Raw genomic sequence first — 21,421 nt, 5'->3', positions numbered from 1 at the left:
TCAATGAGTCGGGGCATGGACTCTACAAGGTGTCGAAAGCGTTCCACAGGGATACAGGCCCATGTTGACTCCAATACTTCCCACAGTTTGGTATTTTTGGTATTTTATTAGGATCCCTATTAGCTGTTGCGAAAGCAGCAGCTACTCTTCCTGGGGTCCACACAAAACATAAAATAATACAGAATATCAATAGACAAGAACATCTCAAGGACAGAACAGTTGTGTCAAATTGGCTGGATGTCCTTTGGGTGGTGGACCATTCTTGATACACCAGCAGCGTTGCAGTTCTTGACACAAACCGGTGCGCCATACACAATCCATGTCTCAATTGTCTCAAGGCTTAAAAATCCTCCTTTAACCAGTCTCCTCCCCTTTATCTACACTGATTGAAGTGGATTTAACAAGTGAAATCAATAAGGGATCATAGCTTTCACCTGGATTCACCTGGTCAGTCTATGTCATGGAAAGAGCATGAAAGAGTTCTTAATGTTTTGTATACTCAGTGTATGTCTCATGCCCTGAGGAGCAACACCACTATAACCCAACAACATAGACTACTAACAGTGCTGGGGAATGGGTTGTTAATAGAGGGAAGAGACTCCATGGAGAGAGAGACAGAGTAATAAGTGTATCCATATGATCTGCAACACTATTTGGTCCTCTGTAGCTCAATTGGTAGAGCATGGCGCTTGTAACGCCAGGGTAGTGGGTTCGATCCCCGGGACCACCCATACGTAAAAATGTATGCACGCATGACTGTAAGTCGCTTTGGATAAAAGCGTCTGCTAAATGGCATATTATATTATGATATATTATATTTACGCTAGCAGCATCCAGCCATGCCGGCTGAGGGACGTTATTCAGCATTTGTGTCTGCCTAGCCTAGCCGACACTATCTGTGCATCATTGGCTCTGGGACCTGCTTTGACTGCAGTTGGGACTCCGGGAGCAATAGCATGGGAAAATAAATAAGAGGGCGAGCTATGCTATGCTATGCCGTGCAGTGCCCTGGGCACACTTCGCTGGCGGAGCAGAACTGCTGACTAGGTACTGATGTAATAGGGAGATTCCAGCCAAATGTACCCATTTGGCCATGCCATGGTCTCTCTGCGTTCATCTTCCCCTTCCCCGTTCATATTGACTTAATCTCAAATCTCCAATGATGGGTGATATAATCCTGTCAGCAATGATTATATCCAGCAACACCCATCAATTGGCTGCGAGATAACTAATAGCGTGAAAGTACAGAGAGTTGTTGACATAAATGTTTGCTTCTGTCTGGGTTTAACAATACCAATCCTTACATTCGTGGGTGCTACAACACTATACTGGAGTATCTAAACAGAGAAGGCCAACGGAACCATATCATGTAAAAAGGTTAGCAAATATCAGACTGCCAAAAGGGCTGAGCCTAAAAGCTGATTTCTCTTCCGTGTTAATGAGCCAGAACCTAGTCACTTTCAGTCTCTTTCACAGCCATAAAACCCAGACGTATTAATGTGGCTTTAATAACCACTCAACCATGGACAGAATGGGATAGGCGCCGGTTTGCTTCGACTGCTTTTATGAGGTGTGTTTGTGTGCGTATGGGTGTTATGAGCCAGTTCCTGAGACAGACACAGAGGCTGGAGAGAGAGAGATCAATAGTGTTGAGTCAGAGACTCAGGGGGCAGACCTGATACCAGGACCAGTCATCAACAACAGAACTGCCTGCAGAGTCTGGCCTCTCATTTCATAGAATCCATTGACCGAGGAAACGATTCCACTCTGGACTTGGTCCATTTCAGAGCGTTTCATCACCTGGCAATAACACGTGTTTAAAGGTCCAATGCAGATGTTTTTATCTCAATATCAAATCATTTCTGGGTAACAATTAAGTACCTTACTGTGATTGTTTTCAATTAAAATTGTCAAAAAGAAAGATTCTTAGCAAAGTGCAATTTCTCAAGCAAGTATTTTGCTAAGACTGTCTGGGAGTTGTCTGAGTGGGGAGGGGAAAACTGAAAACTAGCTGTTATTGGCAGAGAGGTTTGGAACTCTTATTGGTCTATTAACTAATTTACCGTATGGTGATGTCACCAGGCAGGCCAAAACTCCATCCCACCAAAACAGGCAGAAATTTCAGCCGGTCTTTTCAAACAGCTCTTACACTAAAAGGGCATTATCGTAATTTACACGATTTCACAGTATTATTCCAACCTCATAGTATGGAAATATATAAAACACAGGAAAATCTGTTTTTTTACTGCACTGGGCCTTTAAAAGTATTGCTTGAAAAAATCCATGAAAAATGTGTCGATGAAATTGGTGTGTTGATTAAAGTGTCAGTATGTTTTAAAGCTGATCCAGGCCGGACAGGGAATTTGAATCGAAACCTACGTCAGCAGCAGACAACCAGTCAGCAGTCCACTGAGTCTGGCAGCCAAACTGACATTGACAAGCCACCCTACCTTGGTATGCTGCTCTATTGAAATCCAATAGTTCAGCATACATTCAATTCAGAGGACTCCTGTTCTATTTTCACAAACCTCCACTCCAGCCATGCATTCAGTTTTTGCTTTTCCTTTACCCGTAGCCTGGCTTTGGTCAGGTACATCTTTTTTTTATTATTTTTTTAGGGGGGGTGTAGATCAGCTTTAATATTGCAGATGTATTGTAACATCCATCAATGTAATTGTCGGCATAAGCTGAAAACTGTTGTGCTGATTAAAGAAGCAATAAAACTGGCCTTCTTGAGACTAGTTGAGTATCTGGAGCATCAGCAATTGTGGGTTCGATTACAGGCTCAAAATGGCCAGAAACAAATAACTTTCTTCTGAAACTCGTCAGTCTATTCTTGTTCTGAGAAAGGAAGGCTATTCCAAGCGAGAAATTGCCAATAAACTGAAGATCTCGTACAACGCTGTGTACTACTCCCTTCACAGAACAGCGCAAACTGGCTCTAACCAGAATAGAAAGAGGAATGGGAGGCCCGGTGCACAACTGAGCAAGAGGACAAATACATTAGAGTGTCTAGTTTGAGAAACAGACGCCTCACAGGTCCTCAACTGGCAGCTACATGAAATAGTACCCGCAAAACACAAGTCTCAACGTCAACAGTGAAGAGGCGACTCCGGGATGCTGACCTTCTAGGCAGAGTTGCAAAGAAAAAGCCATATCTCAGACTGGCCAATAAAAAGAAAAGATTAAGATGGGCAGTCTGAGATATGGCATTTTCTTTGCAACAAATGATCTAATGATTATGTCTCTTCGCAGACAAATCTGCAGAGCTGGGAAGATTGTATCCCCCATATAAATAACATTCTATTGGTAGCAAGAATTTTGTATAATAATTTAAATTGAAAAATTCAAAGTTTTGAATCAGGCGTCGTTTGCGTATCAGTTCATAAACACTATGCCATGGAATCGAAACGTCAAAAATCTTTTCCCTACTATTTTGCAATCTATATGGGACGGCTGTCAATCCTTTGGTCATTAAATGAAACTGGTACACTTTTTTATTTATCACAATTTTCTTTAACCAATTATGTTATTTAATGCAGGGCCGACAGACAAGTTCCTTACTTTTTCCCCCTTCCACTTTCCACTTCCAGTTTTGCGGTAATGCTGCAATTATTTGGTTGTAATTTTGGGTAGAGCAGACATTTCCATATGTTTTTGTTAGTTGCATGTGCGACATAACTCCACCAGTCCTACCTATGATATCATTTACGAAGATTATACCTTTTTTTTAAATAATGTTTTTTTAATCAATTTGTATATTTGAGTTTAACCACAATATTTGTTGCATTATTTGTTCTGTTGTTTATTAAATTGAAATTGAAATTGCAACCAACTTTCTATGGCTTGTTTTAAAAATAGTGATATTTGGGAAATGATTTCCTTTTCAAATAACTGAAAGTGAGAGGTTGTAATCTGAATAAAGGGAAAAAGGCCATTCTTGAACATTGTGTGAGACAATCTTACTAATTTGCTAGAGAACCAGTTCGGATTTAAGTATAACTTTTGTATGACTGAAGCTTTTAGTGATAGGTCTAATGCTTTAATATTTAATAATTTCTGTCCTCCGAATTCATATTCATTATATAAATAGGCCCGTTTAATTTTGTCTGGCTTGCCGTTCCAAATAAAATGGAATATTTCTTTCTCATATATTTTTTTAAACTGTTCGCTAGGCGTATGCAAGATCATAATCCCGAAAGATGGTGAACTATGCCTGGGCAGGGCGAAGCCAGAGGAAACTCTGGTGGAGGTCCGTAGCGGTCCTGACGTGCAAATCGGTCATCCGACCTGGGTATAGGGGCGAAAGACTAATCGAACCATCTAGTAGCTGGTTCCCTCCGAAGTTTCCCTCAGGATAGCTGGCGCTCGAAGTCTCGCAGTTTTATCTGGTAAAGCGAATGATTAGAGGTCTTGGGGCCGAAACGACCTCAACCTATTCTCAAACTTTAAATGGGTAAGAAGCCCGGCCGGGCGTGGAATGCGAGCCGCCTAGTGGGCCACTTTTGGTAAGCAGAACTGGCGCTGCGGGATGAACCGAACTCCGGGTTAAAGTGCCCGATGCCAACGCTCATCAGACCCAGAAAAGGTGTTGATCGATATAGACAGCAGGACGGTGGCCATGGAAGTCGGAATCTGCTAAGGAGTGTGTAACAACTCACCTGCCGAATCAACAGGGTTGTGGGTTCGATTCCCACGGGGGGCCAGTATGAAAATGTTTTATGCACTCACTAACTGTAAGTCGCTCTTGATAAGAGCGTCTGCTAAATGACTAAAAATATAAAAATAATCAAATAGGTAAACTGGGATAATACTAAAGATTTAATCAGGGTGATTTTTTCACAAATAGACAGGTATTTACCTTTCCATGGTAGCAATATCTTATCTATTTTTGCCAACTTTCTATTAAAATGTATTGGAGTGAGATCATTTATTTCATTTGGGTTATGTATTCAGAGTATATCTACATCACCATCAGACCATTTTATTGTTAAACTACATGGTAATGTAAAAATGGTATTTTTTAGTGATCCAATACGTAATATAGTACATTTATCATAATTTGGTTGTAATCCAGAGAGGTTAGAAAATGTATCTAGATCCTCTATGAGGCTGTGAAGGGATTCATGGTGTGGATTTAAAAGAAAACATGAATCATCAGCGTACAATGACACCTTTGTATTTAAGCCCTGGATTTCTAATCCCTTGATATTATTGTTGGATCTGATTTTAATAGCTAACATTTCGATGGCCATAATAAATAGATATGCCAATAGTGGACAACCTTGTTTTACTCCTCTTGGCAGTTTAAAACTTTCGGAGAAATAGCCATTATTTACTATTTTACACCTAGGGTTACTGTACATGATTTTAACCCATTTTATAAGAGATTCTCCAAAATTGAAATATTCCAGGCATTTATATATAAACTCCAGTCGTACTTTATCAAATGCCTTTTCAAAGTCTGCTATGAATACCAGGCCTAGTTTCCCAGATTTGTCATAGTGTTCTATTGCTTCCAGTATTTGCCTTATATTATCTTCAATGTATCGTCCATGTAAAAAACCTGTCTCATTAGAATGAATAATGTCCGACAATACCTTTTTAATTCTATGCGCTATACATTTTGCTAGAATCTTTGCATCACAACACTGAAGTGTAAGGGGCCTCCAATTTTTTTAATGGATTGGATCTTTATATTTCCCACTGTTTCAGTAATAGTGAAATCAGACCTTCTTGAGTGTCTGATACAGTGGCTTGCGAAAGTATTCACCCCCCTTGGCATTTTTCCTATTTTGTTGCCTTACAACCTGAAATTCAAATTGATTTTTTGGAGGTTTGTATAATTTTATTTACACAACATGCCTACCACTTTGAAGATGCAACATATTTTTCTTATTGTGAAACAAACAAGAAATAAGACAAAAAAACGGAAAACTTGAGCGTGCATAACTATTCACCCCCCAAAGTCAATACTTTGTAGAGCCACCTTTTGCAGCAATTACAGCTGCAAGTTTCTTGGGGTACAGTGGAGAAAAATTGTATTTAGTCAGCCACCAATTGTGCAAGTTCTCCCACTTAAAAAGATGAGAGAGGCCTGTAATTTTCATCATAGGTACGCGTCAACTATGACAGACAAAATGAGAAAAAAAATCCAGAAAATCACATTGTAGGATTTTTTATGAATTTATTTGCAAATTATGGTGGAAAATAAGTATTTGGTCAATAACAAAAGTTTCTCAATACTTTGTTATATACCCTTTGTTGGCAATGACACAGGTCAAACGTTTTCTGTAAGTCTTCACAAGGTTTTCACACACTGTTGCTGGTATTTTGGCCCATTCCTCCATGCAGATCTCCTCTAGAGCAGTGATGTTTTGGGGCTGTCGCTGGGCAACACAGACTTTCAACTCCCTCCAAAGATTTTCTATGGGGTTGAGATCTGGAGACTGGCTAGGCCACTCCAGGAACTTGAAATGATTCTTACGAAGCCACTCCTTCGTTGCCCGGGCGGTGTGTTTGGGATCATTGTCATGCTGAAAGACCCAGCCACGTTTCATCTTCAATGCCCTTGCTGATGGAAGGAAAATCTCACGATACATGGCCCCATTCATTCTTTCCTTTACACGGATCAGTCATCCTGGTCCCTTTGCAGAAAAACAGCCCCAAAGCATGATGTTTCCACCCCCATGCTTCACAGTAGGTATGGTGTTCTTTGGATGCAACTCAGCATTCTTTGTCCTCTAAACACGACGAGTTGAGTTTTTACCAAAAAGTTATATTTTGGTTTCATCTGACCATATGACATTCTCCCAATCCTCTTCTGGATCATCCAAATGCACTCTAGCAAACTTCAGACGGGCCTGGACATGTACTGGCTTAAGCAGGGGGACACGTCTGGCACTGCAGGATTTGAGTCCCTGGCGGCGTAGTGTGTTACTGATGGTAGGCTTTGTTACTTTGGTCCCAGCTCTCTGCAGGTCATTCACTAGGTCCCCCCGTGTGGTTCTGGGATTTTTGCTCACCGTTCTTGTGATCATTTTCAAACCAAGCTGCTTACCTATTGCAGATTCAGTCTTCCCAGCCTGGTGCAGGTATACAATTTTGTTTCTGCTGTCCTTTGACAGTTCTTTGGTCTTGGCCATAGTGGAGTTTGGAGTGTGACTGTTTGAGGTTGTGGACAGGTGTCTTTTATACTGATAACAAGTTCAAACAGGTGCCATTAATACAGGTAACGAGTGGAGGACAGAGGAGCCTCTTAAAGAAGAAGTTACAGGTCTGTGAGAGCCAGAAATCTTGCTTGTTTGTAGGTGACCAAATACTTATTTTCCACCATAATTTGCTAATAAATTCATAAAAAATCCTACAATGTGATTTTCTGGATTTTTTTTCTCTCAATTTGTCTGTCATAGTTGACGTGTACCTATGATGAAAATTACAGGCCTCTCTCGTCTTTTTAAGTGGGAGAACTTGCACAATTGGTGGCTGACTAAATACTTTTTTTCCCCACTGTATGTCTCTATAAGCTTGGCACATCTAGCCACTGGGATTTTTGCCCATTCTTCAAGGCAAAACTGCCCCAGCTCCTTCAAGTTGGATGGGTTCCGCTGGTGTACAGCAATCTTTAAGTCATACCACAGATTCTCAATTGGATTGAGGTCTGGGCTTTGACTAGGCCATTCCAAGACATTTAAATGTATCCCCTTAAACCACTCAAGTGTTGCTTTAGCAGTATGCTTAGGGTCATTGTCCTGCTGGAAGGTGAACCTCAGTCCCACCACTTTTCCGTTATTTATTTTTTAGAAAAAGTTTATTCATTTCACTTCACCAATTTGGACTATTTTGTGCATGAATCCAAATAAAAATCCATTTAAATTACAGGTTGTAATGCAACAAAATAGGAAAAACGCCAAGGGGGATGAATACTTTTGCAAGGCACTGTAATCTACCATGTATATAGGAGTGGTTAAAACATGCTAAAAACGGTCCTCTGAGTATATCAAAAAAGGTATACCTTGACTGGTCAGGTACATTCTTTCTGTGTACTACAGGAGGCACCCCAGGAGGTTTGCGTTTGTGTGTGCCTTTTCAGCCCATACTGTGGAACCAAGGGAGATTATAGAGGATATAAATAGCCTAGCCTCAGTATGACTTCCTAATACATCTAAGAAGCCACAGTCTGGAGCACGAAGGCTTCCTGAAGGTCTACAGCAGGGGCAGGAAACCCTGTTCCTGGAGTGCCACAGGTTCCAACTACTAGACACTTCACCTGGCCAACTGAGCTAATTGATCAGTTTAGTGATTGCCTAAATTCAACACACCTGGTCTTCTAGGTCGGTTAAATCAAAAACATGAAGTCCTTGTGGCACTCCAGGACCAGGGTTGCCTATCCCTGGTATACAGTATAAAACAGCCTACAGTGGTTGGACTCAAATTGGTGGCAATTCAAGCAGGTCCCAACCTATTAGCATCCCGCCAGCCTGGTTGAGCGATAAACAGATCGCTGTATCAGTTGATGTCCACTGGGGCTGCGCCCGCCCGTCATGCCATTTGGAGGACAGGCAGGCAGACAGGCAGGAAGGCAGCCTACAGTACACTGCTGACAGTGCTGGAGTGGGGGAGAGAAGCGTTGTGTATGTGGGAAGTCTTTCTGTACAGGGAGCAATAATAGGAGCGACTCAGAGGGGCTGCGGTAAAGTGCTGCAGGGCAGGGGGAGAGAGGGGGGAGTGGGGGAGTTGGAACCAGAAAAAGAGGCATCAGCAATCTGCATTTAATGAGCGCACAAGAGAGGGTCGCAGTCCCTCTAACAGGATCCCCGGTTCCCCCCTGGTCCCCCTCTCCTCCACCCCTCCTCTCCTCCACCCCATCCTCCTGTTCTGTTCTGCCACGCTGTTGTTAGATTAACTCAGGGTCAGGGGGTCTGAGGGGGAGATCCAGCCTCACTGCCAGAGAGGTAATCAGTAGAGACGGGTACTGAACGGTATCCCCTTCTTACACACACAGACAGACACGCACGCACACGCAGGCACGCATGCACACGCGCACTGTAAATGTGGGGCTCGGGGATGGAACAATAGCATTCAATTCCACTGTATCAATATGGAAATGTGTTGCCCATTAGCGCAAATAGTCATGGCCACATTAGTTCATGTCCACAATTATGTCATTGCAAAATACAATGTGGGTACTGTGCAACACATTTCTATGCCAATGTCAGGTCATACCACCTTCAGTTCCAAAAACAGAAATAAAATAATTTTCAATACTCTGTTTCCAATGCAATTGCACTCTACTAGGAGGAGGTCCCGTGTAGCTCAGTTGGTAGAGCATGGCGTTTGCAACACCAGGGTTGTGGGTTTGATTCCCATGGGGGGCCAGTTTGAAAATGTATGCAATCACTAACTGTAAGTCGCTCTGGATAAGAGTGTCTGCTAAATGACTAAAATCTACTAATTCAAAGATATGCTAAAATATGACATCCTCTTACACACTCACAACTCCACAGCCCTATTCTCCAATCACAATCCTCTTTTTGGAGCAGAGATATGGTCACCCTATACGAGCCAGCTTAGAAGCTGTGTTTACAGGATATTTCTTTTTGGGGGGGGGGGTTTGCTGGTTCTCATCACAGATGAACAGTAGCCTAATCCTCCCAGGGCAGAGGAACAGAGAGCAGCGCTGCAGGCAGGCACTCCTCTTCTCTCACAGATAAGACAGACAATAGACAGACATGAAGGGACTCAGCAGCCTGTAAAGGCATGTGTAGTCTCTCCATCACTTCTTCATTAACCCTCTTAAAGAGGAGAACAGAAGGGATGGCATCAACGTCCCTCTTAATACCATTTCCTTTGTGAGCAGCTTGGATGTGAAGGTATCTTTGACGGAATCTTTATTAATTCTGAGCTCATCCATCTTGAAATACTCAGCAATGCGTATTTCATACAGCAGCTATGATTTCTACTCACCAAGATGTCACAATAGAGATCATGCCATCTAAACTCTAGTGCACAGTTGCTGGAGGGTGGTGGGCCGATATCCTGATGCAGAGGAACAACATAGCATTGTTTAGCCAGTCTTATATCACATGTCCTCTGAGACCTGGTCATGAGGCCTGCCTGGGAACTGGAGAGCTGATCTCCTTCCTCTGGACAAACAACAGGCACGTCAACAGACTCCTGACCATTGTTCAGTGGTGTTGTCAATGCAGGGTCAACAGGAGAGAGCAAGAGCCAGGCAGAGAGACTAATGAAGGAGCTCAACACCATCTACCATTACCTCAGCCCACCGCTACCACAGTCCCAAACAATGGTCCCTACCACCTCCCTAGTGCTTACATCCTGTAGGACTCCCCAGCCCTCAGAGGCTAACCCTGATATTCCACCCAGGACTGGCTAGGGGTGTGGAGGGGTAGTAGGGACATTCTAGAACCTTTCACTGGGCAACACAGCACAAACGGAAGGTGGATGTTCGGTGTTCGCTGTGCATGTTTGTCCTTGCTTCCTTACCATTGTTTACACAAAGAGCCTCTTGATGATTGGAGAGCAGGGCCATGATAGAGGCAACAGCAGCCGCAGGAAAACAATACCCCATCGATTGCAAACCGCATTCCTAAAACAGATGTGTATTTTAATAGAACCACCATACAAGACAAACAAGCTGCAGGCAACAAAAGAGATTTATAGAATGAGTGGAATTTTGTTTGTTGGAAGGTTAGACGTTATATTTTTTAGACAGCCCCAAAAGGAATATGACTCAAATCTTAAAGGTACCAGGAGTCATACTGTAGCAGTAAGTAAAACACCCATTCTGGTCATAGGTACATGGGCAATGTAGGGGCCAGAGTGGACAATGGTAGGAACCAATGAGGTCAAAATTTGAGCCCATTGGCTTCAGCCTTTAGATTCTGAAGAGAGGTGCAACTGGACTGATAGGAGGCGAGTTGAAAATGAAAAGCCTTACTGAATGGATGCCCAAAACCCACATGGGTGCTCACAGCTCACCCATGTGGTTTAATGCATATACCACAGAGACACATCCCTAAATTATCATCACCATTATGCAAATTCACACGCCCTCTTGTGCACACAAAGGGATTCCAGTGGGATTGGGGAGCTCACAGGCACACAAAGGCATGCTCACAGAAGCATATGTTACCAGGATGGCAAGTCAAGACACAAGGTACTGCTCCAAAACATACAAATATTCAGAGCATCATTCTAACTCATCCAGGTCTAATCAAACCCAGGTTTCAAACACATCAGCATCTGGAATTGTAATCCTGGGAAATAATCAACTCAAAGCCATTTGTGCCTAATATACAAACAATCCATCCGATTTTTCATTTAATGCAGTTACTTTAGTGGTGGTAGTGTATTGGTATGTAGCAACAACAACAAAGTTCACAATTCTAGGTCAGCCATCTCCCTGGCTAATAAAAACGTTCTCTGAGCTTTATTTATCCACCTAACCCTCCTCCCTCCCTGCTCCCTCCATCTCTCTCTCCTTTTCTCTGTTTCCTTTGAACTCCCAGCCCATCCATTTGAGTAGTGTGGAGGCTGAAGGTGAGTCTCCCAGGACTACAGCATCCATCACAACAACCCTGTAATGTTACCTCCTCTGCCTCCAGAGTGAAGACAGAGATGTGAGACCTGTCTGATTATAACTCTACCTGGCTGCTGCTAACACTGACTGGGAGATGAGGTGCCTGACTTGGCCCTAGGCCGGGCCATAAACCCAAAAGGATGGTCCCAGAGGCACCGCATAATGTTCCTCTTGAGTTATACTGAACCTACTGTACATCCTAGATTTTCAGACTTACTGAATGTTCAAGCAATGCCTTTTTCAAATGGAGTTGTATCCATTGATACTGATACCATCAGGTTCTAAAACCCAGATGTATTTGCTCATCATAAACCATGAACCCAATCAAAGTAAACCAAAGTCAGATTATATAAAGGAACACACTCTAGGATTTATGGACTTTGGGAACGTTCTCCTCTTTGGTTTGGTGCATCTACTTTGCTTGTAAAGCCGTCACTCAGGGAGTTAACATACTTCCTGAGAGTGGTTCGTAGGATCTGTTGACAGGGAATAAACAGAGGCCTCTCAACTTGAGTAGTTGAGTGTGAAGGGCAATTTCAGTTAGTTCTTTATCCTTAGTCTGATGTACCTTTTGCGTGGCCTTATCCTAACCGAGTAAGACATATTTGTCCTTATTTAGCTTAGTAACACTATCAACCTGTATAATAATGTCACATTTATTCATGGCATAATTTAAAACGAATAATAGTCACAGAGTTGTCTCAGGTGGTGATTGATGGGGTTGTGCTAAAGGTTTCCAAGCACAGATTCATTAGCCTATGCCGTTTTCGAACGGCCAGCAATATGCTCAAAGCTACAGTGCATTCGGAAAGTATTCATACCCCTTCACTTTATCCACATTCTGTTACGTTACAGCCTTATTCTAAAATTGATTAAATTGTTTTTACCCATCAATCTACACTACCGGTCAAAAGTTTTAGAACACCTACTCATTCAAGGGTTTTTCTTTATTTTTTACTATTTTCTACATTGTAGAATACTAGTGAAGACATCAAAACTATAAATAACACATATGGAATCATGTAGTAACAAGAAAAGTGTTAAACAAATCAAAATATATTTTATATTTGAGATTCTTCATATAGCCATCCTTTGCCTTGATGACAGCTTTGCACACTCTTGGCATTCTCTCAGACTTTGTCCCGAAGCCACTCCTGCGTTGTCTTGGCTGGGTCGTTGTCCCGTTGGAAGGTGAACCTTCGCCCCAGTCCGAGGTCCTGAGCGCTCTGGAGAAGGTTTTCATCAAGGATCTCTCTGTACTTTGCTCCGTTCATCTTTCCCTTGATCAGGACTAGACTCCCAGTCCCTGCCGCTGAAAAACATCCCTACAGCATGATGCTGCCACCGCCATGCTTCACCATAGGGATTGTGCCAGGATCTTGTTTCTCATGGTCTGAGAGTCCTTTAGGTGCCTTTTGGCAAACTCCAAGCGGGCTGTCATATGCCTTTTACTGAGGAGTGGCTTCCGTCTGGCCACTCTACCATAAAGGCCGGATTGGTGGTGCTGCAGAGATGGTTGTCCTTCTGGAAGGTTCTCCCATCTCCACAGAGGAACTCTGGAGCTCTGTCAGTGACCATCGGGTTTTTGGTCACCTCCCTGACCAAGGCCCTTCTCCCCTGATTGCTCAGTTTGTCCGGGCGGCCAGCTCTAGGAAGAGTCTTGGTGGTTCCAAACTTCTTCCATTTAAGAATGATGGGGGCCACTGTGTTCTTGGGGACCTTCAATGCTGCATAATGTTCTTGGTATCCTTCCCCAGATCTGTGCCTCGACACAATTCTGTCTCTGAGCTTTACGGACAATTCCTTCGACCTCATAGATTGGTTTTTGCTCTGACATGCACTGTCAACTGTGGGACCTTCTATAGACAGGTGTGTGCCTTTCCAAATCATGTCCAATCATTTGAATTTACCACAGGTGGACCCCAATCAAGTTGTAAAAACATCTCAAGGATGATCTATGGAAACAGGATGCACCTGAGCTCAATTTCCCGTCTCATAGCAAAGGCTCTGAATAATTTAAATAAGGTAATTCTGTGTTTATTTTGTATAAATGTTCAAACATTTCTAAAAGCCTGTTTTCGTTATGGGGTATTATATGTAGATTGATGATTAAAAAATGATTCAATACTTTCCGAATGTACTGTACAGTAGCCCGTCTTCCTCCCTCTTCCACCTCCCGCCCGTATCCATTTTGTGAGAATTGGGAGGTCCATGAATCTCTGTCCCTGTCAGTGTGCAGGGAGGGAGCCGAATGGGAGGGGAGAGGATGAGCCCTCTAAGAGGCTGAGATCTGATTAGAGAGGGCACAATCACCACGTGACACCGCCTCACTCACACACACATCACCCATTGCGTGCATTCACTCAGGACTAATCCACACCATTCAAATTCAAGCCCCATCTCTCAGAAGGAAGATCCTCTCTCCCAAAGGTTTGCTGAGGGAAAAGAGATCCCAGTGGTACTGTAGCGTTCCCTCTCCGAGAGACAACATAGATAGAGGACCTTGGACGTTATGTTACCTCTGCTCTAATGTCCTGATCTAATTACTGCTCTGGTCATCAGTCATAATAACACAATAAGAGGGTTTTTCTTATTTTCTCTTCAAATTCTATCAAATAGATTTTATAATGCCTTTTTTTTTTACATCAGCACAAAGTGCTTTACAGTATCCCAGCCTAGACCCCAAAGAGCAAAGCAGAAGTGAGGGGATTGGGGACTAAAATGGTGATAGGAAGATACATGATGCTCCTCTCACGGTATCATACAATAGGTTAAAGTGCACAGTCTACGTTTTGTCTTTTCTTCTAGTGGAGGATGCTAACAGTGGCTACCACAGTAGTAACAGGCAGAGGGAAACCTAACATGCATTAAAATATATTTTAAAAAATGATGAGTCATTAATTATTTATCTGAATGTCAAACAAGTAGCATCAGACCATCATAAGGAGAACAGTTTACCCCCCTGGCCATTTCTACGGGTTTCTCCTGATTCCTAACGACATATTCCCTGCTCTAACTTCCATGGACAGTGCACTCCAAAAAGGTCATTTATCTCCAAGTCAATTATATTCCCCCTAAGGTAACAGTGCATCTGAAACATCTGGGGATGAATAGCGTTGTTGTTGTGATTCAAAGCTTTAGACTCTTAAAAGACCCAGTTGTCTGCACCTATCCGCATCTCCCATTACATTTTACATTTACATTTTAGTCATTTAGCAGACGCTCTTATCCAGAGCGATTTACAGTTAGTGAATACATATATATATTTAAAAAAAAAAAAAAATTAATTTTTTTTATATACTGGCCCCCCGTGGGAATCGAACCCACAACCCTGGCGTTGCAAACGCCATGCTCTATCAACCTCCCATGCTCTATCAACCGCCATTACTCTAGACAACCTCCCAGACACAACAAACAGAGTAGATGACAGTCATCTACATGGGGTAAATTTCACACCTTAAGTATTAAATTCAAAATAAAATAAATCTTAAACATGAAAAATAAAGTTGAAAATGTCCAAAAAAAAGTGAAAGGATGTAAAAATCAAAATCAAAACAAAAAAACTTGCAAGCAAATTATTTTAAATTGAGAGCAAAACTCGAATTTAAAAGCAATAATAAATTATTTGAAAACTAATGCAAAAATAGTTTTCAGTTTTCTATTTCAATTACTATATATTTAATTAATATGTTTACCTAACTAGTTACATGGTTTGTTATGACAGGTATTATATAGATATGCTTCTAATATCCATTCTTTATTGACACGTGACGATTTTTAAGTATGTTAGCTTAGTTGGCTTGCTTAGTTGTCTGACTAGTTAGCCAAATGGAATGAATCGCCAGACTCTACATGCCTGTAGCTAGCCACTGCCAGCCGTAGTGAAAGGTTTGTCCATATGTTTTTAGTAAACCAAGTGATTGTCACGTCCGAATAGGCCATTGTGATTTTAGACCCATGACGAATGTCTCCATTTAGCTAGCTAGCTACATCATTGTATTTAGGCCATGGACTCGTGTAACCACCACTTAGCTAGCTATTTATCTAGCTGGAGACATTCATCATGAGATTGAAATCACATTACGCCCTTTACGGTCAAAATAATTACTTGGTTTATGGAAAGCATACGGTCAAACCAGTCATACAATAATGTATGTAACTGAATTACCCCTAGCAAAACATTCTGGACTAGCTGGCTATTGAAGCTAGAGACATTTATTGGGCAAGTCGGTTAATGCTTTTCCCTTGTTGCCCCTATATCCAGCTAATGTTCACTGTGTTCAGCAGAGAGAGTATTCAGAGGTGGTTTCGGCTGCACACAGCATAATCTTTGTGCTATTGACTAGCCAATAGAAAAAAGACACCCTCCTCTGTCTATCCTGCTCATTGATTGGGTTAGGATGAACCGTCACTCCAAAACTAGTGGGCCTATAGAGACGTATTATCTACTCCTCCCTCTAAACCCCGCCTTCACAGAATTTGTTTTCCAAATCCCACAATCAAATAAAACTGCCATTGAAAGCAAAGAGACAGACAGAGAAAGAAAAGATCTGAGTAACCTAACCAAAGGTAGTAACTGAAGCACAGCTTTAGGGGAGGGCGGGCTCATAATAATGGCTGGAATGGAATTAATGGAATGGTATCAAACACATGGTTTCCATATGTTTTAATACCATTCCATTCACTCCATTCCAGCCATTATTATGAGCCGTCCTCCCCTCACCAGCCTCCTGTGAACTGCAGGCAAGAGCATAGGTGAAATAGATTCAACAGTTGGTTGTTGGAAAATTTGAACTGAAAACTATTTTTTGCATTCGTTTTCAAATCATTTGCTATTGCTTTAACATTATTTGCTTGCATTTTACTTTCAATTTGTTTATTTTTTATCTCATCTTGCATTATTTCACTTTTCCTCAAAAATATAACTTAATTTTTCATGTTTACGAATGTTTGTATTTTGAATTCAATACTTAAGGCAGGAAATGTACCCCATACACCTATTTCATGTCAACTACTTCATCATAATACGAAATTGTAACTATTTTGCACTATGGCCTATTTATTGCCTTACCTCCATAACTTACTACATTCGCACACACTGTATATATATTTTCTGTTGTATTTTTGACTTTATGTTTTGTTTACCCCATATGTAACTCTGTGTTGTTGTTTTTTTCGCACTGCTTTGCTTTATCTTGGCCAGATCGCAGTTGTAAATGAGAACTTGTTCTCAACTGGCTTACCTGGTTAAATAAAGGTTAAATAAATAAAATAAAAATAAAAAAATAGACTGAGATGACATGAGCTGTCTTTATAGAGGTATAGAGGTTATGTATGCCATGTGTTTTAGTAGTAATGGTAAGATGGAGACAGCAGTCTGGTGGCCTTGAGATCCTCTCCTTTCCCTCCCATACAAATGCAGGCCGACCTTATAATAGGACACAGCCACAGACAGCAGATTGGGAGGAGGGGGGAGGGGGGTTGTAAATATTCTTCTGATGGATGAGAGAGGATGGTACCTGAATTATTTACACTGTGGTCTTTGGGGAGAAAGAGGGGGGGGTGCTAAGCTCCTGGTGAGTAGGTGGAGGGGGTGGGGGCAAGGGTTTGGTAGTCTGTAGGTCAGTGGGTGAGGCAGGGTCGTTCACTCGGAAACAGGCTTAACATGGGCTCTTAGGGATGGAGGAGGGGAGAGAGGGGTTACTGGCAGCCTTCAGCCCCCCTCCAGCCCTCATGCCCTTGAGAAGGTGCTAGAGACGGCAATAGTAGTAATGTGCTTTTAGGGAGGAGAGGTGGGGGAGGGGAGAACGTAATTTGTCTACAATGTGTTGCCTCAGAAATTGTATGATTTACTCATTATTCCCAATTAGATTGTGAGGAGTATTAAGAGACAATAATATGAGGAAAATCACTTCACAATTTGTCAATTGACTCTACACTTTTGGGGGGGGGAATCGCAAAAAAAGTGAAAATATATTCATGTAAAGGTAGGTAGGCTAATATGAATATGAACAACATATTGGGTGAAACCCATTATTGAAAACGAATATCTAGCATTTCTTGATTGAGAATTTGCCTGTAATAACATTTTTTATAAGAATTCAGATTAACCTGAATAAAAAATATTATTTTACTCCTGCTGCTCACTTTCACCCGAGGCTCCTGTCTTCACCTCAGTACCTTCATACATAGAGGAGAAACTAGAGAGCCGTACACCTCAGAGCCTGTAACATCTATGTTTCTGTAAAAACCTTCCATTCCCTCCAGGATATGCAGCACTAAAAGACTGCAGAACACTACAGTATAGATCTTACAGTTACCCATAAAGTGAAATGAGCAGGGTACGCTTCCCTCTAAGACAATGCAACAACACTTTCAGTATAAAGAATGGCACAGGTTAAGCCCTCCTGGAAAGTGCAGTAGTCTGGCAGCTTAGAGGTGAGGGTGATTAAAGATAGAGAAAATGTTTTGGTCCTGGCTGGCTTTGTTGTGAGAGAATGGGAGAGAGAAATGAGAGTTAAGCTTGTCTTATGTGTTGCATTTGTCTGAAGCCAGTGGCATCTGCCTATCTGGTGGTTCAGCTTAATCCTATATGGTTATTTCAGCTCTCTCTCTCCTCTCACTGCCCAACCCCTCATCCATCCATCCATATTTAGCTTTAGGGGGCTGGGCTGGGCTCAACATGATTTCTCTGCTTACTGTTGCCTAACTCTTGATATAGTCCTGAATCAATAAATCAAAGCCATGTGCAAGATGAAAATCAAAATGAAGAAGAGCAGAATCCTCTTTGTGGCTTTGCTTAGTGTTGTTATCTTGCATATTTCAGGATTGACATAAAACAGACAAAATGCATAGAGAACTCATCTTTAATTCTGAATAGCAAAAAATCTGGTTATCTCATCTTGTATTTTCAAATACTTTGTTGCATCCTGCAGTACTCTGACACCAGCAACCCCAATGCTTTATTCCACTGCTATAGGCTACAGCACAGACTCTAAACCATTCAGCATAACCAACCATAGGGAAAGCAGGTTGAATTTTCTATAACTGTGAGTGTCCTTTACATTTACAACCAACCTATAGGATGTTGAATTTAGTATTATATTTTTATTAGAAAAAATGATATGGATTTCACATGACTGAGCAGGGGGTCAGGCATGGGTGGGCATTGGAGGGCATAGGCCCACATTTTTTACATTTTAGTCATTTAGCAGACGCTCTTATCCAGAGCGACTTACAGTTAGTGCATACATTTTCATACTGGCAGCTTGACAGCTAGGCCCACCCACTGGGGAGCCAGGCCCAGCCAATCAGAATGAGTTTTTCCCCACAAAATGACTTTATTACAGACAGAAATGCTCCTCAGCACCCCCCACCCCCCCTCAGACAACCCCAAAGGTGAAGAGGCCGGATGTGGGGGTCCTGGGCTGGCGTGGTTACACGTGGTCTGTGGTTGTGAGGCCGGTTGGATGTACCACCAAATTCTCTAAAACGATGTTGGTAGAGAAATGAACTTATGGTAGAGAAATGAACATTACATTCTCTGGCAATGTGGCATTACGTTTTGTGACAAAACTGCACCTTTTAAAGTGGCCTTTTATTGTCCCCAGCACAAGGTGCACCTGTGTAATGATCATGCTGTTTAATTAGCTTCTTGATATGGCACACCTGTCAGGTGGATGGATTATCTTGGCTAAGGGGAGGAACCTCTTGTTTCTCATCCAATGGGTTTTGAGAAGGAGGCGAGGATAGAGGAAGTGAGGAGAATGCAATTTAGATTCTCCCACTGAGTCTGCTCTGATCCGCTTCTCATGCATCGGGATGTGCGTAGCCTCAGTGATTAATTCGGAATACACAGAAATTGACATATCCGTGACTGCATTGTGCATTCTCTAATATCTGAACATCTCAATATATAATGCAACACTATAGGCTAACGCAAGACAGCCATTCATTCTATATAGCCTAACACTTGTTCTTCCATAATGGATTTTTTCTGAGAAAGAGACTGTACAGTAGCCTGGCTAGTAGCCTAGGCTATAGACCAAATGTTATTGTCATTTCAGACAAGCATCGTCATGACAACTCCGCGGGAAGTTGAAAAATCACAATTAAAAAATAATTAATGTATATAAAAATTAAAAATAATTTGAAAACATTAGTTTACCAGGCCTTTATTACTCCCGTATGAGCAGAGAAAAATACTCGTCAGCAGAGCGGGAGAACCCCCCCACACACACAAAACAACTTCCAGCAGCCATGCAACTCAGTATGGTAACACACCATTGTTGTTCCTAATGTCATGTGCCGCACCCCCTCAAAACTGTGTAGCATACCAAATTAGAACAATTCCGATGATAGCCTACACATGCCGCAGGTGGAACACAGGTTCACATTCTCTTTAAAGCGATGTATTCATTCAATATAGATAGATACTGTAGCTATCTACTCTGCCAAAGAGCTAGCCCAAGGACCTTACGTGTTCTGTTTAGAGGCGAATTGGCTCTGGCAGCCAAAACAGCCAAATACTCCATCTAAACGTTAATCAATTCTCAATTGTGATACGGTTCTAGAAACATAAAGCCCCCTACCTCCAAATCACATAAAACATAATTTCACAAATGAAAAATGTACACTGTTTTAACCGATTTTACCACAGTCGCAGCTGACATTATTTTTCTGTGACAACATGTTTGTGGCGTCCGTCTTCCATTTGAAGACAGGTGTTCAGAGACGCAGATAACTCATTACCACAGGTACACCTCCTTCCTATGTTTTCCATAAACAAGCTCTGTAACATGGAAATATGACCTTGTCGGAACCCCAACCCTATAAACATGTGTAGTAATTTAACCTTTGTTTTTTTGAAAATTATTTCTCGATGATATGAAAGATGTAGGCCTACGTTCCTTATGTTTCCAAAACCGTACCGCAAGCGATGCGTTTTAACTTGTCGGTGCTCTTAACAAAACTCCCCCAGTGAGAAGATACTATCGTCAATAGGCGCTAAAGTTACGTACTTAGGTCTATCTATGGGGTACCATAGAGCATGCTTTTGTGGAACAGTTGATGACACACAGAGCTACTGGCCAGAAGGTTGAAGATTCGAGCCGCACTCCCTGCCTCTATCATTACAATACCTTCAGTTGCATAGTTGTGGTCCCGGAGGAAGCTGTTGTTTATTTTGCGGGTGTCGATTTCTTCATCCATTTGTGACACTTATTTTGTAAGCCAGAAACAGAGAAACAAGTATCCATGGTCCTGAAACATCGCTTCAGCACAGGGTCGGCGCAAGCTGCGCGCTGTTCGTCATGATTCGACCCTTTCCAGAAATAAGAATGTGGAAAAGAGGCAGAAACCTCACCGTTTGCTCCTGAACGAATAAATAACCGTTCGATTCAATATCATAGGAAGAAAGAGCCTGTCCCTTTCGAGACGTTCGGTGTGTCGTTGGGTGTCAGGCAATAATAGGCTCAGATTAAAGTGTCAGAAAACGAACTATAAAACGGACAGCAAGAAAATAGCTGCGCATTTCCTCTCCATTGCCAGAGGCGCAATAAAGCAGTGAAGAAATCAGTGCAGGGAGAGCAGTGTGAGCAGGTTCTTATTTTGCCTCAGTCTGCTTGCATCGCAGGGCCAGTTTCCTCTTGGATCACCCCGTTTCACCTCGACGTGTCGCTCTGCCGCCAAACCTCACCGGGTGCTTCACTGCCAGCCTGCTGTTGCCACTGCTCCATTCGCGCATTGCGTTACTGGCTCCGCCCAGACAGCTTGCCTCTGTCGACCTGCGTCAGCATCACAGTGATGTGTGCGCACATG

At 42.2% G+C, this 21,421-nt stretch overlaps 1 protein-coding gene across 3 annotated transcripts in view; it reads right to left on the bottom strand.

Moving 5' to 3' along the window:
* The window catches only part of ppp2r2bb (protein phosphatase 2, regulatory subunit B, beta b), a 91,593-nt gene that overhangs the window by 32,525 nt on the left and 37,647 nt on the right, over window positions 1–21,421 (bottom strand). The window contains exon 1 of one of the 3 annotated variants that reach the window (XM_041886598.1): window positions 20,743–21,353. The exons of 1 other annotated variant lie outside the window; for it this stretch is intronic. In XM_041886598.1, coding sequence (XP_041742532.1) covers window positions 20,743–20,812 — 70 coding nt within the window. In that variant the 5' untranslated portion in view covers window positions 20,813–21,353. Of the gene's footprint in view, window positions 1–10,506; window positions 10,586–20,742; window positions 21,354–21,421 lie in introns of those variants that run through there. One more of the 3 variants, XM_041886596.2, reaches the window with a different exon arrangement.

Source organism: Coregonus clupeaformis, chromosome 9 (genome assembly GCF_020615455.1).
Source record: "Coregonus clupeaformis isolate EN_2021a chromosome 9, ASM2061545v1, whole genome shotgun sequence".
NCBI lineage: Eukaryota > Metazoa > Chordata > Actinopteri > Salmoniformes > Salmonidae > Coregonus > Coregonus clupeaformis.
This window is presented reverse-complemented; position numbering and strand designations above follow the sequence as displayed.